The 27693-nt window shown below is 36.5% G+C and overlaps 1 protein-coding gene across 1 annotated transcript in view; it reads right to left on the minus strand.

Annotated features, from left to right (window-relative positions):
- Positions 1–394: 394 nt before the first annotated feature.
- Positions 395–27693, minus strand: part of LOC139698311 (myb-related protein A-like) — a 51495-nt gene continuing 24196 nt past the window's right edge. Inside the window, exons 2-14 of the mRNA XM_071597203.1 lie at positions 21756–21933; positions 20907–21056; positions 20383–20615; positions 19958–20225; positions 19413–19870; positions 17623–17876; positions 17271–17536; positions 15971–16429; positions 14571–14696; positions 12925–13182; positions 9539–9727; positions 6679–6789; positions 395–2663 (exon numbers count right to left, since the gene is read on the minus strand). Coding sequence (XP_071453304.1) covers positions 2550–2663; positions 6679–6789; positions 9539–9727; positions 12925–13182; positions 14571–14696; positions 15971–16429; positions 17271–17536; positions 17623–17876; positions 19413–19870; positions 19958–20225; positions 20383–20615; positions 20907–21056; positions 21756–21933 — 3064 coding nt within the window. The 3' untranslated portion in view covers positions 395–2549. The remainder of the gene's footprint in view (positions 2664–6678; positions 6790–9538; positions 9728–12924; positions 13183–14570; positions 14697–15970; positions 16430–17270; positions 17537–17622; positions 17877–19412; positions 19871–19957; positions 20226–20382; positions 20616–20906; positions 21057–21755; positions 21934–27693) is intronic.

Here is a 27693-nt window from a genome sequence, read left to right on the forward strand (position 1 = left end):
TACAACTCCAAAGAATTACAATATGAATGCTCCCAGCATGAACTGCAATTAATATAATTCTTCAGAAACCAGATATAATGTGATGTCACTACAATTGAAACTTGAAGCAACATATACCACAATGAAGATATTCAATAACATGATAATATTACCATCAGACCTCAAACAGTAATTGGGTATTGGATAGATATTTTAAACCAACAGGCATAATTTCTCAATTTAGAGAAAAGATACACTGTGCATAATTAAACTTTGATACATAACGCTCCTAGATGTTATTGCAAAGTATGAAAATAATTAGCAAAAAATTTTTTAAAAATTTATGTTTTAGTAGATTTATTGTATATATATATTTCATAAATATGACAACTTTTGATAGTTATAAATCACCACAAGCTCACTTTTGCTGACATAAGACACAGAACAGGTACAGGTGCTTAAGCACTAAGACAGCACCTTTCATGAGTGATTGGAAACATAATAATGATATCAAGTCATTTGACAAGACAACAAAACTTACATGCACAATAAGTCCATTTCCTTCACACTGGTTTTTACCAAAGAGCATTTAATTTTAGGATGAGGTGTACCAGGGCCATTCTGAGAACCAAAACCTACTCAATGTTGAGTTTCAAGTTAGTATTCCAAAGCCAACTACAGTTACAATTATAAGAATTTGGTTTAAAAGTCAGCGTTTTCTCAGGAGTCATGATGTATAACAGTTTAAATGCTAGCCAAATACATTAAGAAAGCAAATACATTTAAAACACATTTTGTACCCAAATAGCTTCCTCATCTTCATTGTCTTTCATTCACCACAACGTATAAGAATTTTCAATTATTTTTTTACATAAAATATATTTATATATAATGAATGAATAGTACAATGAAGATGAATAACAACTTTGGATTAACATAACCTATTTTTTTTTAATTGTGCTGTATTTATTTAATAGAGAGGCTTATTTGGTGTGTTAAAAATATATTTATATAAATACAGGATATTATAATTGGAGAATGCATGAATTGTCATTTCAAATCACAAAAATAATTCCTTCCAGGCAATTGCACAGGCAATAAATACTCTTGAGGGGCTTTGAGGAAAGAGTAAACCACAACAAGTGGTGCAGTCATGAAATAGTCTACTACCTAATTCACAAAATACACATTCAAATCTGTACAACTCTTGACAATATTACATCCACATAGACTTTAGAAGCCAATTAAGCTTACTGCTATTTATATACATTTTTTTTATCTTAAAGCAACCACTTTGATGAATAGTTAGATTCTTTTCAGTTAGCTCAAAGATCATGTGATGCATTCTTCATGTGTTTCTGAGAGTCCTATTAAGTATGAGAGCACAACTCCACAGTCTTTGTTGACCAATAAGGGGACAAACTAAAGTTTTAATCTGTGGGCCCAAATCCCAATGAATTGAGAGATAATCAGTATTCCCTATTTGAACCAAATGAGGACCCAACAACCTAATGAGATTCATTTAAAAACTTCACATCTTAGTGATCCTGAAGAGCAAACCTATGTCCACATTCACAAGTTCAAATAAGTTATCAGGTATTTTTAGACTCTTTTAACCTCTGCTTAAAGCAGAGAGTGTTTGTACTTCTGTGTATAAACTTAAAAAATTATACGCATGTAAAAAACATGTATGTTCTTCAGCAAAGTGGAAAGAGAGGTGATGTGAGAAAATTGCAGCACCAGTATTTATTTTTTGGAGTTTAGAGAGCATTTACACAACATTTCTGTGAGAGCTTTTTCTCAGAACGATCACGACATATTCTGAGAGTATATTACACAAATATCATAAAAAGCATGCAGGGGGGAAGGGGGGGGGGGGTTAATGCCGCAGAAAACTTGCCACATACAATTATCAAATTACACAAAACTTCCCTGTAGTTAAATTATAACAAGGACATGTATAAAATACATGTTTCACAAGAACACAAACAAACACAAATAAGCTGCCTATGATACTTTTAAACCTTCACAACTAATATATTAAAGATAAAGTGGCACCATTAAATGTACACATTATACAAAATTATCTACATCAGCACAGAGATTTAGTGAAAATTTGATTTCAATTACTTCACTTCTGAACTATATGTAGCCAGTTTTTGACCTCATGGGTTAATGTTAATACAAGACCCACACCATATGAAAGTTCTGTATTATTTTGCACAGCAACCCCTTATTAAGCCACTAGCACTAATACTCAAATGCCACACTGAAGAGAGCAGAGCATTATGGCTTCAAAATAACAATGTAAGATCCACACACCTTAAATGGTAGTTTAAGAAAATATATCATCCATCCCTTACTGTTACCTTCATACGTATTTACAGCCAGAGTTGACACTTACAAAGGCCAAAAACTCTCTCAATACTTCACTGAATATAAGTAATCAGTATCAAAATATATACAAGGGATGAATAGGTCTACACATTGTTAAAACTTCACAACTTGGCAACGTCGCCCTTATTTTCATGAAGTCCATTATATTGAAGGCAATTCTTAAGGCACATTGTTTAGGGATCGAGAAAATGGGCTTGGAGGGTATTTAGATAGTTCCATGCTTTTTCAGTCATCTCCAACTGATCCTTGGTTTTACCATATGCCACTATTTCCCAATGCACATCAACCTGAAAATAAGTACTTTTCGTCAATACCTACTTTTCAAATTAGCAACATTTCATTAGCAAGTGGCACAACAAGATAAATATTCTGACAATAAAATCAAGCAACAACATTTGTGCCACTGGACTCAAGCAATGAAGATTGATGTTGAACAAAGTTGATTGTCAATACCATATTGCTCTGAATATTTCCCTATCACCGTATCTTCCAAGTTCCATTTCTGGAAAAATGTTTGCGTCCCATACTAAGAACCTGCTTATTATATAAGACAAAACATGTTCATAGAGCCAAAATAGAAAATCTTGATCCACTAACAATAAATCCAAGTTATTTTTAATAGGTTAAGCAAAAACTCGGAAAATTAGAGCTTTCTTTGATTAACTCAAATTCTGGGTTATTCAAGGTTTTCTTGTAATTTTTCTTCAATCCAAAATATGAACATACATTGCCTTAATACTTCTGATTAATTTTGGTGTGGCCTTGGGGCGAACACAAATCATTATCCTGATAAAAAATTTTTTAAAAAGGTTTTGCAATGAACGCAACAACTTCAAATTTTACATGGAATGATATTCCAATAAAATCTCTCTCTGATGTGGCCTTAAACTAAGATAATTTTCCTCTAATCAGATCTGATGAGTTTAAAGATATAAACGAGAAGAAAATGCATTTTCAACAGAGATACATGCTGGTGACTTACTGTCTCTCTGAAATGATGATTCCTCAGTCTTCTAATCCTGCCAGACTTCAGAAGAGTTCTAATTATCATATCAAGGTGCATATACAAGGAGGAATTGTTCTTTTGATATTCCTCTCGTATGCACATGTAGGCAAAGTAATTAGTTATCAGAAGCCCTGATTACTGATATCTGGGAAACATAGATATTCAAAACATCTTATTCTGTAATCCACACAGCATTTGGAAATTTTAATTCTACAACAAGTAAAACTTTTATAATGACTCACTCTAATTCCAATCAAGTTGTACATTGAAGACAAAAAGCTTGCTATTCAAAGTTTTAAAGAAGCATTTTTAATTTCTCAAGCCTTCCAGATTTCCATTTGCATTTCATTACATCAGACTCCACTTGACACCTATCATGAGTTCCTTGTTTTATATACCTTCAATCTATATTTTTAATCATTTTTCATCTGGTGTCAAACAAAGGACTAAGTCCTCTAAAGAATATATGCTTTCAAAATCATAATAAAGGTGTGTTACAAATATAATAGAAAATAATTTTAGATAAGCCCTATAATTAAAATATCAGCAACAGTTTAACTTTCCAAAAGGAAAATTCTACAAAGAAATATAGGTCACAGGAAAATCATCTGATGATTATTAATCAGTAAACAAAAAATACACAAGCCAGAAATAAGCAAAAATAGAAAAAAAAGTTAATTTATTGACTGAACTATAATGTTTGGAGACAAATGATTAACAATAAGCCCATTTCCATTTCATTCAAATCAGTTGCTAAGTTGTGTACTTTTCCCTACCTTTAATTTTTTTAAATGTCACAATAATCATCCAAGCTTATCATCTTTTGGTGGCACATTATCTAGTAAGCATGATGGCAGTAATGAGATAATAAAACAGTTGTTTCATACCTTTATATAAAAAATATTGACATTATTTATTTAAATATCCACTTCAAATCAGGGTCAGGTGTTGGCAACTGACTCACGCTGTTCTCCAATCTTATGTTAGAGCCATTAGACCTTATGACAACCTTTGATGTGCACACCAAAATTATAATCCCCCTTTATTTAGCCAACATATCTGACATTTAACATCTTTTCCAGGACTGATTCCTGCTGACATAATAATTTTAAAAGAGTAGATTCTGTGCCATTTAGAATTTCAATTTGAATTCCTTTACAAGCAATGCCATGGACCAATTGAAATACTGCTCCATATAATACAATTGAGCCTTGAAAACCACATTCACCTGGAAGTCACAAATGGGCAACTGAGATAGTTGCAAATGTGTTCTTGGCAATTAAACATAAAACTCTACACATTCCATGTTTAAGCAAAAATTGAACCTTATCTTCATACCAAACAATCAGTGTAGGTACAATATGTAGTCTTCACTATTACTAATTTACTTTGCATGAATATGAAGGGAAATAATTACTGGGAAATTAAATGTATTATAGATATTACTCATAATATCAAGATTCTCATTATATGGTACACACATTACATCAAGTTTCTGCAGTATGCTCAGCATCAGCCAGAAAAAACTTCTAATCTATCTAATTATATCTCACACTAAATAAAAAGGAGAACTTCTTATCAACTTAATATAAAACCTGATATCACAGGTTAATGAAACATGTAATAAAATTGGGATACTGGCATGCTCTACTACAGAATTAAATTCTAGAAGGATTCCGTATGTTTCCCAAACTGTCCCAAGAGATTTTAAATCAAAAAATGAACTAGCTTTTCCTTTATTTCCTCCAATTATAGGTTTTGTGGATACCCTTATTTTGATAATATTTTGAAGAAAATATCTATAGTGAATTGGGTTACTGTGGTGGCTAGTCTAATGGCTTCTCACACCGAAGGCCCATGTTTAAATCTAATTGGTGGCATGGCTTCTCAGTCGTTTCCTGATTTCTACTTAGGAAGCTCTTTATATTAAGTAAAATGCTCATCACATTAAATTGTAGACCCCTTGCTGCTTTTCATTAACAGTAGTTTCACTCCACCATTCCCAATTTGCACAACATCCTACCTCTACAAAATTACCCATCTATCTCTAATGATGCCAGCAACTTCAGCTGTCAGTCACCTACCCAAATAACGATAACTATCACAAAATATCTTTCAAGATATATTCATACCAAAACATTTGATTTTTCTTATTATATTCTTTGGTTGATTGAACATGTATATAATGATAAACATGCATATGCATGTGTAATTCAAAATTTCAATGTATTTTCTATAGTTTAACATTCCAGGAGTTTTCAATTAGAGATGGGAAGTATGAGTGGTCAACATTTTTTAAAGGATTTTGGGATCCCTTATTTCAACACTTTCATTTTGACGGATAGCGTCATGCCTAATGAAGTTCAACACCCAGGAGGTAGATCTAATATGAATAGCCATTCAAATCTTACGATGATTTTCACCACTCCTTACTTACACTTTTCAATTATTAGAATCCATTAGCTTTTTGGCTGTTATCACAATTTTTCATGATTTACACAATTCTAAATATTTCAAAAAAAGAAGTTAACTCCTTTTCCGGATACAAATGAAAAATGACAAGATAGTCCAAGTTCACAAAACCAGATATAACAAGCATTTACTTTTCATGTGTACCTGTAACTATGCTCTTGAATGAGAGTTGAATAAAAGCTATAGCCTTCACTGATAGAACTAATGGTTTGTACAAGTTTTAAATAGTATGAATAAAATAGAAATAAATAGAATAGAATAAATAGAATAGAAAGTTTCACATTTGCAACTTTTTTTGGCAATGATTAATAAATACACTTCTATCTGCCTTTTTTTTATTTGCAGACAAATTACCTCAATTATTAAGAATTAGTGCACAAATGAAACTGTGTTGGTCACAGCATATCTAGTAAATTCAAAGGGTGCCAACATCCCAGGCATTCCTGGGCCAACTAGATGCCCGACTGCATTCCTGGTTTTTATGATTATTAGATACCCTGTTGAAGTTCATTCATTTATTCCTCATTTGACATCAATTATGAATAGCTTATTTCTCCCACGCACACATTCGCACTAAAAAATAGTCCCCCATCACTTTTCAAGTGATATTTGGACAAAGCATGGTGGATTTATATTCAGAGCAATATGCTATAATGACATTGAAAACACTCAAGATTTTTAGGCTGCCATCTATAGGCCAGGAAAGCATATCATGTAAGATTAAGGTTAGTGCAGGGTTTTGACTCGATCAAGTATACAAGTTTTCAGCTTTTTCATGAAGACATAAAGCATCTGACTGAGTTTGCTATTAGTGGGAAACGTACTTTTGGAAGGTGACGGTTAGACTTGTTGCAAGACATCACGTCACCAAGAGAGGCTGCAGATACTGGGGTATCCTCAAACTGAATTCTTTTCACCACTGGATTCCTTTGGTTCTGTATTGAGTAAAGAGACAAGCAAGCAATGTGTTAATTTTGTACAAAAATAATTGGGATCATGTGATAAACTGGAGAAAAGCAACACATTGAAAGCAACAACACTCATAACACTTGTGTCTCCAAGCACATCTTTTATACATGTGGCTCCAACTTATAACTACTGGCATAAAATTGTGGAATGAGCACTAAGACAACCCTTAGTTCAAGTGTAACTTATTGAAATAATGCTGAATAGACTTTTAGACTCTGCAGCCACCTTTACAACTGTCACAAGAATCTATATGATTAAATGTTTACCTAACATTAAGCAAAACACAGTGTGCTTTTCTCATCTTTCCTCACAAAATATTTTGCAAGAGCTCAGGAATTATCAACCCAGGATGCCACAGATGCACTACTTGTTCACTTTTAAACGAGGGACCTTCACTATTATATAATGCAAAGCTTTTCTTGACATGATGGGGGAGTGAAGAAATGAATTAAGGGAATGTTTATGCTATGCAATATGGAGTCAGTTTTTAAAAAATTTGGGATAGTTTAATTTGCCATTAAAAGTGGGGACAAAGGAATAGCTTGCTTCAAATTATAAACTCTTCAGCTGTTTCTCTACATAGCACAAAGAATGAATCCTTTGGCAATGCTATTTTGAACGGTAAGCAAATTTATGGTTTGCATTGTCACCGCCTTGCATTGTTAAGGTGATGCCTTGTATGGATGGTATGATGCACAAGTTTCCTGTGACCTCCATATCTCATTTTGTCTGCTGTTTTTGACTGAACACTTCTTGAAGGCTCGTAGAGTTTCTGAATGGTAAGCAAGTAGAAGTTTGATTTTCAAATCGCCGCATGCATTTGACCAAAATAGCAGCGTGAGAGGGCCTTTCATTACCTTGTGGTCGAGCAATGCATTCTCTTCTACTGTTATGTGCACAAATATAGGTTCGCTTTGGCATATTCTTCCCAAAGAGAACCATCTCGTCACAATTAAAAACATATTTTGGCTGGTAACCCTCAGAATCTACAAGCTTTATGAAGCCACTGATGAAGTTCTCTGCAACCTTGGACTCAGAGATTGCTGCTTCACCGAGTTTCACAATGCCGTGGATGACTGTTCTCCTCATTAACTTCTCGAACTATGCTCAGCTCCCACTAAATACTCGTTTGGCCGGTGATGTTCCTCACATCTTTATTAATAGGGGCAGCAAAAATCACTTTCCCTTCTCACAAATTATATTCTCCTTAATTGTGTCACATTGCGATTGCTTTTCATTGATGCACATGAGAAACAACCTTTCTACATCGTTAAAAATACATAACCGTTGTGTGAGTACTCGCCACTCTACTTGAAGCATCTATATCTCCTTAGTCTTGTCTGTGTTCTTGAAGAAAAGGCCCATGTCAACCGATTGTCGATGTGCATACCAGATCAGCCATGCTCACACCTTGTTCCCGATTTTCAATGATTTTCACTTTCATTTCTACTGTTATTTTTTATTTTTATTTACTTGTGGGTTTCTTCTTACGAATTTTTCTTCGGGGTCAATTTTGAAGATATGCACAAAATATTATTAAACTTTGCACAAATAAATCGCTAATAATGTTTGAACACAAGTTTGGAAAATGCATGAACACTAGCAATGCTAAAATTCTAGTGGAACGAGACTAACAGCAGAAGAAGGAGTGCAATGAACTCGGTAATTCCCTTTTCCTCGCCGCTCATTAAGCCAAAAGTCAATCCTTAAGGAAGATGTTCTTGGGACCAAAATTTTTCTTCGCTATGCAAATTACTCACTATATGAAGTGCTTGCTATGCAAGGTTCCACTGTGCATATATGACTGCCAATTTGTGGAAAGGAAAGTTAAAAAAAAACTTATACAACCTTTTTGTGCACCTTTCCCTTTAACTTATCTCTACTTTTTTTCAGTGACAATTCATAACAATGTACAAAAATTATGTACACTGCAACTTTGTACAATGAAATAATGGAAAATGCAAATACTTAAGCACTATGTGTTGTACCTGTTTGATTTGATTTTAATACCAGGGCATTTTTTCTTTCATTAATTTAAATATGTGCTTGCATTATATTAATCTTAAAACTAAAATAATTTCCTAATGTCATATTATTCAGTAACAATATTTTTTAAGATATGAAATTTTTACAGGGTATGAAGCACATGGAGTACGGCAAATGGCAACAAGAAAATAAAGTTTTAATCTAAAAAAACACTATTTAAAGTTTGTAGAAAGCACAGATTAACAATAAAATTTTTAGACTAAGACTCTCATCGTGGAGTTTGTTTGAATAATTTTGGTCAAAGGAGAGTCCACTGGTTAAAGAAAGGTGTCCTTTTAGTAATGTTTTAGACTAAGAAAAGTTTAGCTTCAACTCAAGAAAGAGAAATTCAGCAATTTCTCTGTAGGAGACAAACTGTAATTGTCATTTAACATAATGAGCGACACACAAAAATTACATATTGATACAGCAATTTAAGGGAACTGATCAGCCTGTACCATCAGAATATAATAGAAAAAAGTCTTGCGGCACGTGTTCCACCACCTTCAATGGCAAATTCCTAACATATGTATAACAGAGCAACACAGCATGTGACAAGTGTTTTTGGGTGCCACCCCATTACACAATCCACTTCAAACTAAATGTATCACATAACCAATAGTTGGAAGTATGTTAAACTCAAGTTGCTTTAAATCAGTACTATAATTTTCAATTAATAATGTCATCTACCTTGACGGGGGAGGCACCAGATCGGGTGGGAGGGTATGCCAAATTTGATGAAGGACAAGGGTTGATGATTGTCCTGAGATGACGCTGTCCTTCAGCACCACGAATAGCTCCTCCTTCCACCTCTAAGGGATTCCTCATTATGGATGGTGGCGAAAATAAAACAGATGTATCACCAGCCAATGACTTGCTCTGAAAATGATTCATAAGCATGCATTTAACTAACGCATAGTCATTGACACACCACTACTGCTAATCCTGAGCTTAACAAGTCAATATGTATATCCTAATAAATTGTCTTAAAAAGCTGATTCCATGTCTACAACAATTATCCCTATAACTTCTTCCACAATGGTTCAATGATCAGTTGAAGACATAGTCACTTCAAAACAGGCACAATACAGACTACCTAAACAGACCCATCAGGAAGTTGAATGATGATACAGGCCATAGTTATTTTTTCATACAACACTTTCACTTCATTTTTGAAAAGCATCAACTTTTTTTCACACACAAACTAGTTAGTACCATTTTTACAGTGAAATACTGATGAAACCAAATTAAAACCATGGGGAAATATGCTTAATGATCAATTTAACAATTGTTGCATTGCTAAAAACTGTGGCACATTCTTAATTAAATAGAAGGAGAGCATGAACCTAGTAATAGCACAACGTGATCCAATTATCATGACATTCAAGTAATCCAGATATTGCACATTCCTTAACCATTGCATCTTGGATGAAATATTGGACATAGGTAATAAAAGTATGCATGAAATAAAAAATTTGAAAAAGTATCTGTAGCTAGGTCTCAATGTGAAATCAGGCATGTACGAGGGTAGTTTGAAAGGTTCTCAGAATTACCACCAGATGTCAGACCTAGCTCAATGAGTTTCCCACGTAGAAATAGGTAATCCTTTATGAGTAAACACATAATGCGTCAGTGCTCTGGGAGGAGATCTACGGGGCAGATGCCTCTCTTTAGTTTTTCCAGTCAAGTGATTTGTGAAGATAGAAAAATCAAGATTCGAGCAGTGAATGAATGACTTTGTAAAGAAAGGTATGAAAGCAAAGGAAATTCATACTGACTATCAGAAAACTCTCGGGGGACTCTGCTCCTTCATATTCAACTGTTGCCAAGGGGTCAAACAAGTTTAAGTTTGGTCCGGACAGCTTAGATGATTATCTGCATAGTGGTTGGCCCAAATGTGCCACTAACCCAGAAATTACTGCAAAACTGGATAAAATGGCTATGGACGATCGCAGACAGAAAGCGTGAGAAATCGTTGAAACTGTACGAATGAACTCCGAATGACCATATGACAATTTAACAGTGGAATTGGATATGAGAAAATTATCTACTAAATGGAGGCCACAACTCTTGATGCAGGATCAAAAATGCATCGGAATGGAAATTTACAGGAAAAATGGGGATAGAGAGTTACTCAAGAAACCTCATAAAAAAATCTTCATCTTATCAAACAAACATCTGTTTGTTTACTTCACGCTTATGAAATTCTCTTTAGCCACAAATTTAAAACAAACATTATTAATGCTGACAATGGACCTATTCCTTTCTCATCCCTTATCTCTATTTTAAAACAAGTATTTCGAATTCTCCCTCATTTTTTGAAATTTCCCCTCTTAAATCACCTGACTTCCTTTCACTTCCCCAAACACCCTACAATGTTTCCTTCCCCCCTTTACCCTCATTAGTTCCTCCAATTTTTGCCTTTCCTATCCCCCTTAAATACCCCTGCTTCCACAACCCTCTTTCTCTCCTCCCTTTTACTGCCATTGGTTCCCCCAATTTTGCCTTTCCCGCCCCCCCTCCTCTTTGGCTTAGTGTATACATTGAAAGTTTGTCCATTCCTGATTCACTTATACTTTCTATTGCAAGAGCCTATTTTCCTTCAGTTCGCTGAGGAGGGCCACGTTGTGGTTGAATTACCCGTATCCAACGTACACCCTCGTCTTTCCCTCTTTGTAGTTATCTCTTGATGTTGCTCAATTTGAGTAATATTCACCCAATAGTTAGGACCTTTTCGAAAGTCAGTGAATGTTTTCCTGAGAGCTCGTGAAGGTGCCAGCTCTGTGGTTGTCCCTGTGGTGAAATTTATTCCCATAGACAGTCACAGATAGTATGTGTGTGTTCATAAACCCAGGTATCCTTAATGAAGTCCTTATAACCCTGTGAAGGATCCCATTTGGATTTGAGTGTTTGTGTCAGTAGTTGGTCACTGGCGAGGAAGAAACATTCCTGCAAACTATTACCGAATGGTATTCTGGTTGAGAGGTTGTGGTTGGTCACTGTAGTAGAATATCTTTTCCAACAAACCGTCACAACAAATTTAGTTGTCTTTGAAGGACAAGTGGTAACAACTTATTACGGCAACAAGTTTTAATTTACTATATAACAGCTTTAATATAATATAATAACAGCTTTAATTTGTTATGTCACGAGGCCATAGATCTCAAGTTTCCTTCATTTTAAAAAACTAACAGCCAAAGTAGATGGATATTTTGCTGGCCTGAAGATATCTACTTTTCGAGATGGGATCAAGACATTGGAACATCACAGGGCCTAGTGCATTAGTATACACGGACACTACATTTAAAAAAGGTTTCATAGAAGTAAGTCGTTTATTTCTATTCTATTTCAAGAAATTATTAAATAACCTCATAACATAATATTTCACTATATTATAAGTTATAAAGAAGTCATGAACATTGGGTAAGCTCACCATCCTTAATTTCACTAATTATGGCCATTCTCTTCCCCCTACACCTAATTTATTTATTTTGCATTCATCCAAAAAAGCACTTAAACCTTTACATTGGGCTTTGAACATCGATATATCAATTTGGCGATAACATACACCCAAGCCCTAGGTAGAGAAAAAACCACCTAGGTGGGAATCTAACCCGTGACCTTGGGGCTGGTAGAGAAGGACGTTACCCCACCGTCACCGGGGCTAGCAATAGAATTATAGGAGAAATACTTGAGGTGGTTTCCTGCCACCTTTCTCAGTAATGGTTTTAATGTAACAATATCACTTAAATATCAACCCCTTGAGGTCAGATGCCCTGGAGGCCACCTTAATGAAGGACAGACACTGCCTGGATTACTTTTCTTATGGTTCATACTCTCAGACCTATCAGGCTAGTGGATCCTTACCATAAAAGTTGGAAGTACCAATTAATACTCCTGCCAGAACAGCCCTATGGGTTATCAAAACATGCAAGTCCTTCCACCAATTATTGGTGCTTATGGTAAGGGAAGGTTAACACCATGACGAAGGTATTTGGAATTCTAAGATTTCCACTGGAGCACACAATTATTTATTCGAAGTCCTTTATAAGCATACATGCACATGAAATACTTACCGGTGTCTCTAAAAAAGAAGTGTCTGTAACACCCGGCAGAGAAACATTGCTCGGAGTACTCCAAGACTGAGCCAATGCTTTGCGGGCACGCCTCCCTTCTCTGGGCACCCCAGTGCTTCGTGCAGTACAGTTGCCACTGTTAGGCAGGGCATTCTCCTTGCCACTTGGAGACATGTTGGATATAGTGGAATTAGGAGATGTCATTGTATGGCCATGTCTTGACACAGTTGTTGCATAGCCACTGTCCTGAAGACCAGTCTGCATGGAGAGTGAAAAAAATGTATGATAATCAGTGATGTGTCCCACCAAAATATTAATTTTTTTTAGTTTTTACAAAGGAAAATTTAACATGATTAAAAAACCTAGTAAATGATAATTATTCCTTCACATGGGCAAAATGCTTATATGCTAATGACAAGTATTACAGTACTGGCCATGAGCTATTGAGAGAAAGTTTGTATTTTGCTGTTGTTTCCAAGGCAAGATTTTAGTCATACCAAACCTCTCTCATTGAATCTCTATCTCATAAGTCACGAATAAACAGAACCAATCAGCAACTCTCTAAGAAAAAATTATTCACTGTCCCCTATTCAATGGCCAATCTTTACCATTTAACCAATAACTATTACCAAGAATAATTGCCCTCAATGCACCACTCAAATACCTAGATATAACAAATTATGACCAACCCATACCAACAGCAACTGAACTCAAGACAACCAAAATAGATACAGATAAATCTGAAATAAAATTAACTAGAATGTTGAAAACTCGAAGGGTCACACAGAACAATGGAATTTTAGCACTCTGAAGATTTATGAATAGCTTCAAGCATGAACAAAGATATGAAATGAAAAAGACAAGACAAGATGATTTAAGGGTGTGTACAACATTTTGGCAAAATGTTTTATATGTTGCAAAATGGAAAAAAATTACAGAGCAAAATAATGAAAGAGATTCTGAAAATTGTAGAACAGAAAGGAATGCATGATCTTAAGTCCTTTATAGCTGGTTCATAAGATGTCATCTCAATTCAAAAATTATTTTTATAGCCATAAGTAATTGGTAAAATCAAGATTAATATGGAACAAGTGAAAATGAATAATCTCACTCATCATGAGAAGGAATTACTTAAATACATTAACGTGAATGAAAGTACTCTATCCACCCAACAAATTATTTAAGTTTTAAATCTGTACAGTGCAGGAGATGCAAAAAGGCTAAGAAATCATGAAGTAACACATCATGTGACCATATTGTTTAGAGGTGACTGAAGATGGAAATTTAACAAGTAAAATCTTGGAAATCTGGCTTTATAAAAAGGGAATGTAATTCAAAAAGACATAAGATTTTTTATACACCAATGATGATACTATAAACAAATGTTTGCATCAAATATTGTATTCAGCCCAAACAGTATACATCAACTCATAAGGAATGCGGGTTACCAAGGCTCAACTACAACAAAAGCATTGTTTCATATTCAGGAACAAAGCACCAGGGCAGTTTCAATCCTAAGAAGTCACTACATTTCAACCCATCTACTTTGCTGGCATTGCCATTCATGTAAATTAATGGCAATGCCAGCAAAAAAGTGGCATATAAAAGCAAGAAATATAAATAGTGATCTCTTAAATGTTACTCACTCTGTGACTTCCATTTGGGTACAATATGCTTGAAGTATCAGTCTCATAATGGGAGTCTGAGATTTCTGGCTGTTCTTTTTTGATGATCTCCGTTATGTCTTCCACAAGCCTGGTCGGTGTCTGTGGCTGAAATTTAAAAGCATAAGCAACATAAGCAGTTGCTTCCTTCAGGACCTAGGACATTATGGGCACTCTCAAACATATAACCAATATAATCAACTCCTAGATATTGGAAAATTGCAATATCCATAAAACTATATCAAGAAACAGACACTAATGGGTTTAATTCCCCGACTTAATGCTCATTTAAAATTACAATGGCAATAGTAAATAATTGAAAATTTGATTGCTCAGAAGACATATATCAGTCTTCTACCACACTCTTTCAAAACGCAAATCAAGGTATCCAATTTACCATAGTTAGAGGCACCTACGCCAAAACCCAACACAAATATTGAAAACTGAACCTGGCTGCTTCTCATTTAAATGTATGTCATAGATTCAGGGTGAAGGAGGATATTTTAGGATAATTAACTCAAGTGTTTCACCATCAGTTACCTAGAAAACATGATGACTAATGGATACAGAATAGTATTCCAGAAAAAAAATAAATTTACATAGCTGTAAAATGAATGCTATGAGTCTATTTCTGTAGTATCAAAGGCGTAAAGGCATTAACATATAAATATTTGAGCATTACCATTTGCAACACATGTGAGAGAGAACAGATGAACAAATATAGTTTACACTGAATACTACTGTCAAAAAATGCTGCACAGTATATCTGCCATCAAGCCAGCACTTGTGTCACATCTATAGGCAGATAGATATCAACATAAAAAAGTTCTTCTTTAAAGACCCACTCCATGTAATTGAAAGTCATTTTCATTGTTTTTTTTCATTTTAGTTTTGGAACAAAAGAAAAAACTGACGTTTGCCCAAATGTAACCCAGTCAAGAAAATGCCTCCACGAATTTTTTTGCGTATATGTATCACTCTCACTTGAGCATACTAAAACCAAAATTTTGTGCAAATGACTCCACCCATAAATTTTCAATGCTAACATTGCTAATCACAGAAAAATTGTGCACCGTTTTTCAATAAAGTAAGCAGCACAGAATTTGTCATCTCATGGGCCATGTACATAAAAATGAGTCAGCATCAAAAATCATATAATGTATAAAAATTATTATACATTTACAACTGTCAGCTTACACCAGTTTGCTAGCAAAGGTCATTGGGTGTAATGACAATTTACTCTGAAATCCATTTACAGCCAAGGTTATGACACCGTACATTTTAAAGTCACTTTAAAACATTAATGGAACTAAATTTAAGTAAAAACAGAGCATGAGGAACTCCAACAATTGTGCATAAGGCCTTAATGGAAATAAACTTACAGTGTATCTGACTCCACCGTTCTTCTTCTCCATTTCAGCAAGGGCATTTTTGAAGGGAGTAGGTGTGCGTGGGGTTGCCTCAACAAGTGATCGATGTATCTTTGGTGTGCAAGCATTCTCTTGTTCTATTTTTACTGTGCCCTGAAGCACAAGTTCACTGGGTTGAATGTGGGGTGAGGATGGAGGTGATGGGCGGCTTACGCGTGGCGTACTTAGCGGGCTGTCGGAGTGGAGAGCCCGTTTCCGACTGCTTCCCAGCCTGTGCAATGGCGTGGATGACACACCAGCCTCAAATGAGAGGTTGGGACTGTTAAGAAACTGGGAGGGGCTGAAAGGCAGAGGTTTGATAGGGGTTGAAGTCTCTGATTTTATCGGAGTTGTGGGAAGTTGTAAGAACTGGGTACTGTGGGGGACTGGAGACAGAGAAGTGATGGGAGGCAGCTTAACAGGCAGGGATATCTGAAAATAAAACACAGATGAAATGATGAATTAGTAAAAAATCTGAACACAAGTGTTTAAGGTGTAAGACATGCATGGTAATAACTGTTAGAATGCAGGCTTTTAGTTGAACAGCAGTATAGTTAGACCACTAGTGAGATAAGTGAAATGAAATTATTTCCACCTTCATTACAGCTTCGGCAAGGGATTACTCTAAAATTGCTTGTAAGGATTTCAATTCTTCCAATAATACACATATAAAAAAGTATTGAAAAAATGACTACATTATAAATTATTCGCAGTTTATGAAAGTGCACATTGAAAATTGTGGTTTTTCATCAAATGCAATTTGTGCATTCATCAAGTAGCATGAATGGAAAGTAATGATTCAATTCAATAATGATTATTTCTCTGGATTTCAGAGAAGCCAAACTATTCACAGCAAAAAAGTTATTTACCTTCGTCGGGAGCAGCAAAAAAGCTTAGTCCCATAAAAATATACAGCTAATATTTCCCATCCCTTCTTCCAGAACCCATTTTTATTCAAAAACAGTAAGTTGATATTTACTTACATGAATTCCACCTCAATCTTTCATATAAAAAGCATACCGATCATTTTAATATAAACGCCATATCAGCCATAAAAAGTTATATTCACAATGCATCGAACATTCCCATAAAAAATTAGTTGTAACAATTGGTTGAATGTATTTATAAGAGATTCGGAAATTTATCACAGACATTCTACACATTTATAAAACTCATGTAGGCAGTCTTAAGTTAACAAAAGAATAGACGTCATATCATGATCATATATGGTCATATCATTTGTAATACATGATTTTCTGATATTATCACTTACTTTCTGTATTTCCTGGGGTGGCGGATTCAATGAGCTGACCAAACTTCCATTCTCAACTGGGTCTTTGGATAAACTTCCAGTGCACCTCCGTCTCCTTGATGGGCCACGCCTGAGAATAGGTGGGGTAACAGCACAACTTGTTCTCCCGGCACGACTTTCGTTAGCATTAGATGATGCAATACTGTTAGCTATCATGACCGGATCGGGAACTTCAACTCCATCCCCTTGATTACCACTGCTGACACCATGAATGCTGTATGAAATTGCTGGTAAAAGAAGGAAGATCAAGTTTCAAAACTCAATTCTAAAACATGCAACACCCCACAAAAACCTATTGAAGACTATTGCTCACCAGCATACGGTCTTTTCCTAGAAGGCTGGGACACCTCTGTGGAGGAGCCTGAGACACAAGGCCTGGGAGGGGGAGTGGACAGACCAGGCGATGAGACATGTGATGTCAAAAGAGCCTCAGCACAATGACTTTTATCAGGAGAAGAATAGACTCCAGGCACCAGGTCAAGAACTCCAAGTCCATTAAAACTTTCCTCCGATGTAGACTGAATTTTGAATGGACTTGAACGTGTCAGCACATCTATGTCAAGATACCTGAAAGGAATCAATGATTTTAATATTATATGCTTAAACATCCATAAGCATTTTATGAATAGAAAATACCTAGATGGAATATATCAGCTCAACACCTTGGCTTTAATTAGACATAAATTGAAAAGGAATTATCAAGGCCAATCAGTACTTATTTAACTCAAACTAATGGTTTAATTTAGGACAGAGACCAATTAATACCATATGTACATGTAGAAACAATGAGGGCATTAAGTATAATATTTTTCCTCACAATTGGTTATTAATATAACCTGCAACATCTAAATAACCTGCTAAAGCACTGATACATCAGTTTCATTGCAGAGATAGATAATTCTCACTATATGAACTAAAAAAGTTCTTAGACATTCAACTTGGAAGTCAGATTGATTCCAATACATCCCCTAGCATACAAAAAAGCTTTTTATAAACACAGAATTCTGAAAGAAGATTTTAAAAACTTAAAGATAACATAGTACCACAAAAATATAATAATGAGAAAATTTGGTAATGTTTACAGATACACAGAAACAGTGGCAATTTTTCCAGTCACATTAGAGTTTTGAACTGCGATAAATTTCACAGAATGCTTTAGAAAGCATAGACATTTCTTGCAACTTATAGAGTCAAGTCAGTAATATTTCAAAATATTATTATAGGTAATCTATCGGTTAAGGAAGGTTTAGGATGGACACAACAACTAAATAATTCTCTTGTATCTCCTAACAAAACACAACCCAACATCCTACTCTACAAAAAGCCTCTATTCATCTCCGTGTACTTCCTTCCTCCCTTAGTTCCATCCAGCATCCCTATCTTATACCTGCCCCTTCTTCATTTTCCAACATTCTACCCTCCATCAGTCTTCAACATCTCATTGCCAATCAATATGCTTTGCATCCATTTTTCCCATCTCCTTGTGATTTCTCCCAAGAATCCCCTCTTCCGCCCCACCATACCTATCACTTCATCATTTGTTTTCATTTTTACGAGTCAAGATATTTGAAAATGAAAGTTGAAATTATGAGGAATATAACATGTAATATATTGGTAATTTTAGAATTGGAAAAATCACCCAAAAGATGAAATTGTACACAGGCTTTTCCTGAGATATTAAACACATTAATGCTTAATATCTCAGAAAAAGATTTTGTATTAAGCTAATCACTATGAAATTACCAACCAAGTAATCAAATTATATCACTTCAGACTTAACATACTCGCACTTTCTTCTGCACAATCTTCTTCAGTATCCCTTATACATCTCTGCTTTATTTTCTCTTGAGAATGAAAAATCTCTTAAGTTAAAGAAGTACACTGAGACTAAGTAATGAAAACCCACATGAGCGGTTAAATTTTGGCATATATTTCCTGTTTAGATGGATGTTAGTGATGTCACACAAATCCATTTTTACTTTTAAAAAAACTACAATCAGAGTAGTATTTTAGAGAAGAGCATGAGATTATTATAATGCATCGAAAAAAATATTTTCATGAAGTCCCACCTATTGATTGGCCTCATAGAGATCAAGGACTTACTTCATTGGTGAGAAGAAGTTGGAGTTAGGAGACTGGGTGTTTTGACCTTCATCATTCATGAGGTGAGTTTCATTCGATGTCCTCAACGTCTCTGCATCAGTCACCTTTAAGCGGCCCTTTGGTCCCACAGTGGATGCATTCACAACATTAGTTATGTTTGACAAAGTCTGAGGCACAGCGGAGCCTGGAGGCGTTGTGGGCATAAAAGAAGGTGCAGGAAGAGGTGCACTAGCTGGTTTAATTACTACTGGAGTCAAAAGCCCCAGCTCAGACTTTTGAGAACCACCCAGGTTTGTTGTTTGGGCAAGAACAGTTCTCCCTGCAACATTAACCTGACCAGGCTGTAATAGAGCAACTGATGTTGAACCAGTGATTTGGTAACCAACACTGCTACTGCCAGAGACACTCCCAACACTGCCAGGTGCTTCAAAATATTCCGGTGAAGACCATGAATCCTTCTAAGAAAAAGAAATATGTTGATACACGTGTAAATACAAACCAAAGTTCAATGCTTAATTAAGGCAACTCATGCAACTGATTATTACATCATAATTCTGATTCTCCTTGATTCCTGGGTAGCCCATCAGCCCTGGTGTATCTGGGGTATCTGTATTATTGGTTCCACGTGAATCTTCACCATCACATGCAGGAGAGGATGACTCTGCAGGAAGTGATGAGCTGGTAATCACAGGAGTTACCCTTCTTGATGCCCTTCTCCCTCGTCTACGAGCTGCGTCACTTGATTCATTTTCATCAACTTCAAACTTCCTCCTCATAGTTGAATTCCAGTGATTTTTGATGGCATTGTCTGTCCTACGATATCAGGAAATTGTTATTAACCATTCAGCATTACATCATACAATCAATCAATTAACAGCACAACCCAGGTATCTAAAACTAATTATACAAATTGAAAGTATACTCAAAAGCAGAAACAATACATACGATGAGATATAAGACATCAACTAACCTCCCAGGCAGTAGTTTAGCTATCTTGGCCCACTGATTCCCCCACTGGCAATGAGCTTCATAAATAATTCTATCTTCTTCCTCGGTCCAAGCAGTTTTCTTGATTTCTGGATTGAGGTGATTGTGCCACCTTTCCCGACACTGCTTTCCTATTCTACCTTTCAAGTGTCGTGCGATTAACGTCCACTTTTTTGGCCCAAGCTTACCCACAAGTTCAACAACCATTTCATCTTCCTGCAAAAAGGAAAGCAAATAAAAATGTAGGTAAAATAATTTTCAATCATACATTATACTAAAACATCCATGAGTATATGAGTATAATCCATATACGTATCATTACATAAAAGATCATAAGAGATCATTACATAAACAACACTCGTCATGAACTATTAAAAAATGAGAGGAAATGCTGTAGCTATGACATTAGTCATGTAAATTAACAACTGCAGTCTATGAATCTGAACAAATATGTTGGTGTTTCCAACTTTGCTGTATTTAAAAAGGAAGATAAAATTGAATAGATACCTCTTTTGTCCATGGACCTTTGACTAATTCAGGATTTACTACTTTAGTCCATCGTTGCTGGCACTGTATATCTGAACGGTCTGGAAAATGCTGTGCAACTGACTCCCAGTGTTCGAAGTGAGCCTCTGCCAAAAGTTTTAGTTTTACATCCTTAAAAAAAGAATGAAATTAAGTATTTGCTGAATGACACTTGAGGTTTTAAAAGGTTACCCCAAATCCTCATCATTACACACAAATATCCCATTTGAAGATTCAACTGGTAAATAACTTTAACACAAGAGCTTCATACCAAAAATTGGGTCTTTGAAGAATGAAGATAGCTAAGATTGGAAAGTTTTTGAGGTGCAGTACAGAGAGAAGAATAGAAAACATGCTGAACAACGATGATAAATAAAATTGTAAAAAGTTAAAAGATAAGACATTGAGAGATAATACGAAATTCAAGATTTATAACTGAAGAAATAAGTGAGGAGTGAGAGGAAGAAAACAAAAGAACTATGACAGCATGAAAGAAATTGACAGCAAGACAATATGAAAGAGGGATAGACAGTATGAATAGCTGAGGAATTAATGAGAGGAGAGCAAACACTATTGAGGATGAATAAAAGTGCTTCACAGAAAAGTAGACTGTGATGAATAATTTTTTTTCAGGAAGCATCTTAAAGTTAACCTTAAACATGAGCTTATATTCATAAAAAGGCCAGGCAAACAATTAATTTTCTAAAAATCTACTCTTTAAACTTTTGTTTCTCACCTAATTTAAGTGTAAACCAAAACAACAGGAATGGGAGGGATAAGAAAGCTAAAATAATATTTATAATATCTATTGAAAATATAACCAAACCTTACCTCTTCCTTTGTCCATCTTCCTTTGTTTATAGTTTTCTTCCCAGATGGATTAATAGAACCTGCAGAATTGTGCCTCTCTACAGAACCCCAATTTGTTGCAGACAGGCCTATATCACATTGTGCACTAGAAGATTCATCTGAAAACTCATCACTGGAACTGTCATAACCTGAGCGAGAACTGGAAAAGATAATAAATGCACAAATATTAAATCAGGAAGATTATAATATCATAGTACTATATCAATAAAAGATATGACCCAACAAAATCATAACACTCGCAGGATATGAATGTAAACGTATCAATTATACAAGTATATATCTGCATCAAGCAACAACTCCAACCTTGGCTTTATAACATAGTGTAAGACCATTGACAAAAGAACTGACTACCACACAAACTGACAGAAGACCCTACTTTCCCTTGAATTATCCAAAGCCTCATCACAACCATACATCACTAGCCTAACTAGATAACTAGCATTAAATATCAAATATAATACTTCTCTGCTCTATAATGCTATGCGGGAAAAATCTGAATTCAGATAATAGGTATTTGAATTAGATAATGCCTTTCCATGCCGTTCACTTGATTAAGTGAGATTTCGAAAGGCTTCAAAGAAAGATTTAATTTTTTTTTAAATTGACACTGGGGGAAAATCAAAAATCGTGTGACTAGGAACAGATACCGTGATTACTCTATTTCACTTCATCAAACAAACAATTTGAGAAACACAGTCATCATAATAACGTTGAGATACGATTAACCTTATGACTGACAATGTGGCCTATATCTGCATTTCAGGAGAGGATACGCTATGTATTACCATGAAAAAACACACTGTCCGTTTCCGTTGCAGTTCAAACAATTACATCAATTTTACAAACTCATTCAAGGCAACACTAGTATTCATAAATATAATAAAATAGAGATAATGTTACAACTATCATCGTATACCACTTTTACGCTCATTAATGCACTTAAACGGAGGCTATCCAATACATTTCACACGTGATAATTTTACTAAATAATAAATTTCCTGAAAAGTTTAAAGCGCGCTAAATGGAGACAATAACGGAAACAAAAACGAACTATTGTTTTAATTTACATGAGTATGCGTTAGTTTGTGTGTGTGAATATGTGTATGTATTATGAATATGTGTCTGTCATTTGGTCTCAATTTCGCCCAAATAAAGACCTCTATCTATCTATCTATGTATACATACATAAATATATACATATATATACATGTACATACACACACGCACATGCATTTATATATTTATTACGAACAACATTTTCATCACAAAATGAAAGTAACAAATGTATTAGATAATATTTGAGTACACAACTGACGGCGCCAATCCAATCGCGCACGTGACCTGCTATATTTGTTTAGGAAGTAGGAGGCACCAAAACTACACGGACTCCGTCCTCGGATTTTACGAGAAGAATTATTCAAGGCTACTACCGCTGTTACAAGCCCATATCGCAGCAAAAAGACTTAAAACTTTGAGGAAAAACTACTTTAATTAAGTAAAACTACAATGGCATAACCGGGCATCGACTGAGCGAAGCTTAGTTCGCCGGGATGACCATTACCCGAGAAGCTGGCTATCTCGGTCCAGTTCCGCCAGAAAGGAAATCGTTCTCCCGACCAACACATACCATTCAAACAGAAGCGTTTGCCTGATAACACAACAACAGATACTGAACTTATGGACAATGTAAACAAAAACTCTCACAACAAAATATCAAAATATTCCTTACGAAGGCACTTCAATCTTGTAAAGATGAAATACACCAGGCAGTCTGGTTTCTAACGGGGGCGCTAAAACGTTTACAAAGGATAAAAAATCCATCGATAAAAACTGCAATAAATGTCACTTTTCAGCAACTATCTGGGTCGTTATGTGAAAGCATGCGGAAGAAGGTAACTTCCTTCACCTTTTCGCGCTAAGAAGTTAGCGCTACTGTCGAAGAGAAGAATGACGAAAAGGGCTAGTGTGAGAACCAGAAAGGAAAGTGAGGGTACCGGAGGAAGCGGGGGAAGGGGGGGGTCTGAGGGTACCACGGAGGAGGAATGTGACAACTTCGCAGTTTCTTTCTGCCGGTGGTAGCGGCGGCGGTCACCAAAGCCACCTTTTCCTGTTTTTGGAAGCCCTTGGGCCAGAGGAACTTTCCAATGAATAACACTCCACCACACACAGCCTACGAAAAAAGCAGCGCCCCGGGACTCCAGCCAAATTATGCTTAGTAACTGCTTTGGCGACGAAGTAATAGGAAGAATAATAAGAGAGTTTTGGACTATGCGAAAAGCAGCATCTTGTCCAGTATTACTAACAGAAGAAACGAAGGGAAAGAGTAAACACATACTCTCTTCGACGTTTCTATAGGAATTTTGGAATGGGTAAAAAAACTTAGGTGTTGCTCTGGGCTGTGCTCTTATATCATTCATGAGTACAATGAAGGTCAGTATAAAAGAAGCTAGGTTTCATTACACGGGCTGGGCGAAAATGTAATTTATAAGCAAGAGATAAGTGTTACTTCGATTTAGCTAGGCCGCACAACACACGGTAAGTACTTGGGATCATTGGGAGTTATCATATTGGATAAGCATTTTAAATCCGCTAGGTTTTGTTAATTGTTACTACGAGATGAGACTAAGCGTCACGGGTATGCTGGATGAATAAGGTCGGTATCTTTTTTAGATTCTTGAAGACAGCAGGCAAGAAAGGCAGGCTTTTAGTAACGTTGAAGACACCTGAGTTTTCTTGCCCCTTTCTGGGTAGATTTGACTACCGAGATAAAATAACAGACATCTTCACAGACAGATTCAAGCACTCGTTCTTCCCTTGCACGAAACGCAATCATAGCAAAAATTGAACCCCCTCCACTCCGCCTTAGGGAGCAGATGAAAGTGTAAAGAAATAAAAAAAACATAAACATATATTTTATATAGCAACCTGCAAGCCACCGCTAAGGTTATGGCAGGGGGTGTGTAAATGCCAGGCCCAAAACACCTTTCCCTACAAGCGCGGTCAGATAAAGGTTATTTTATTCAGATCCCTTATCGTTCGTGAGAAAAATGGCATCTTAAATATATCTGTTCTACACTTAATCTCCCTTGATTTTATTTACCTTATCTCTCCCACCGTATAAAATGTGACTAATAATACATTTTTAACATCATTGCTATGTACATATCCTTCCAATTAATAACATAGATTTAATCTGTAATTTAACCCTAGCTCCAGAAGTGATTCCAAACCTAGCTCCTCTAATGATTGCATCAGTGCATCAAACCAACGTTTTAAAATCTATCTCCCACACGCTGAACGCGATCAAATTCAACCCAACTCCATCGGGATCCCATATGCTAGCAGCATATTCCAAATAAGACCTAGCCCGCAAAAGACAATACTACTAAAAAAGCTAACAGAAAGGTAACATCACACCTTCAGCTAGAACGGAAATTCATCATGTGTAGCAGGAAAGGAACTGAATTTTCAGCGGCCCAATTATCATTATTGTATAATAATTCCTCAAGGAAAACCGAAATCAGATATGCTGTCCAAGTCCTGGGGAGGGGGTAGAACCCGATCACCGTGTTTGGTCAGCGGTCATGCTGCCTCAAGGATTAATACAAGCAGGTTCCAGCAGCCGAGAATATAAAGTACTCTACCTAGTTACACTAGTTGATATAACTACCGGGTCACCTATAGAAAGGCCATACTCGATGCCCTTTGTAATAGACATAACGAAGAATGGTTGACCGAAGAGCTATTTCAACACTTACACCCCTCAATTCACCAAAAAGGTGTAGTTTGGCACCAGCTGGAAGGGATAAGGGAGAGGAAGGGAGTTTGAAGGATTAGTAAAAGGGAAAAACAATGACAATAAAATCCTTGAAAATATGAACATAGAGGTGCACACATACATACATACACACATGTAATCGGAAAACTTAGTAGTAAAGAAGTGTTCATTTCACCCACAACAAAAGTTCTCGTGTATGTAAATAGGGGGGAATAAAAATGAACTACAGCTACTTAAACAACAGACCACCACAAGTTTACCTTTACCTGAACACACCAAGCATCTAAATAAAATGTCCGCTCGAAACGCCCCACCATGAGCCATATAACTAACTGGTGACCGTGGAACTCAATCACGAATGAAAATCGCGCGATTTACCAAAGAATAAAACAGTAATAATATAATAACAAATATTCTTCTCACTTTGGGTACATTTAGGGTGTTATCACACTGCATTCATCATGCCAACCATTTAATTACTCTCAGTCCCAAGCAGGGAAAGATTTGAACCAAACCAGTTGCAGGCGGGGGTATAGAACGACCCGGGTTGGTAGGTACAATGCGCAGGAAAAAGCAAGCATAGGACCGAGCAAGCATAGGAGGACGTGGGGTTCATAGAGCATATGGCCAAAGAGAGACCATATAGGAAGAGTGGGTGGAATATGGACGAAATGGAAGAGCTGGAGAGGAGGGAGGGTTGACGATGGGAGTCGAGGGGGGAAAGGAGTACGCGTCGGATCCAAATCGGCACGGCCTGCACATGGGGGAGACCACACTCCGAGGGGGGTCCGCTCTCGGGAGATGGAAGAGGGACAGTGCAAATAGGAGAGAACCCCCCTCCCCATGGCAGGGAATGAAGGGGGGGCCCAGAAACAACCAACCCCCATGTGGGCGTTATCTACCCTTCACTCGCTCGACAGCTGTCCCGCGCCCACCTAGAGTAACATGTGATGAGAAAGGTGGGGGTGAATTCTTTATCGCACCACGAAGGTGGAAGACTGGTGATAAAAGACGCATCTTGCTAAATAGAAGAGAGAAAGAATTATCACTCTATCGGAGTCACAATTAAAAGCGAAGGTGGGAAAATATAGATGCTACTTCATGAACATGGCCATGTCTTGGGTCATGCTCCGTCAAATACATTCGAGGTGGAGTGTACTCGGACTGCAAATAAAACACGAAACAAAGTTTTTCACTCATTGATATCCAAAATAAAATAATAATTCATAACAAAAGAAATTTTGACAAAACTTCTGTCGCAGTATCACTGAAATCTTATTCATTTAGAGTACAGTTAAGAACTATCAAAACATTTGGGTTTTGTGAAAACCGACACCAGAGCAGTTAACTTCCCGCTTCAATATGGCGCTGAAACCTGAGAACGAAATTTGCTGAGTGAGTTAGCAGCGATACAGTTCATTTTTAAATTAACTCGCTTATAATATCTCTCATAAAACTGACATGTGCTTCACAAAATATTCCATTTTTGTATGATGGCCACTGGGAGAAAACCATTACGGTGACTGAACGAATATTAGTTTTGTCAAATAGCAGAAAGTACCGCAAACTGAAACTCATTATACGGTGATATTATTATTACATCCCGAGGATAAAAGATAAACGCCAACTATAGAGGGAACGATAAGGGTAACAGGAAGTTCCCCCTATCGGCCTCAGGCTGGCAATCTGTCGAGACTTCCATGATTCCACCAAGCCAAGGCGACGGCGGGGAAGAAGATAACATAAGGGAGAGGCAAGGGAAAAAACGAGTGATGGGGTTCGAACGTGGAAGAAAATTCGACGTCGGGGCACCGGAAATAAACCCTGCCGTGCTCTACCAGCCATGCATGGAGAGACGAATGGACGAGGGGTGTGAGGGTAGGAAGGGCAGGGCGCGGATGGCATTTTGTGCGTGAGAGTCGGGGGATGGGGGACCTAGAGGAGGTTGGACGGTGGTCTGGAAGGATAGGAAAGGAGGGATAATGGGACGGACGCGGCAACCCGGAGGAGGGGGAGCGGGTACGGACTTTCCAAAAGGCAAGTGAGAGAGTGAAACGGGGGTGGTTCAAGGTAAAAACGAGGGACTCCCGGTGTACGTATGGAATACTCATTCGCGCTAGG

This window comes from Hetaerina americana, unplaced genomic scaffold, assembly GCF_022747635.1.
Source record: "Hetaerina americana unplaced genomic scaffold, ioHetAmer1.1.p SCAF_10, whole genome shotgun sequence".
NCBI lineage: Eukaryota > Metazoa > Arthropoda > Insecta > Odonata > Calopterygidae > Hetaerina > Hetaerina americana.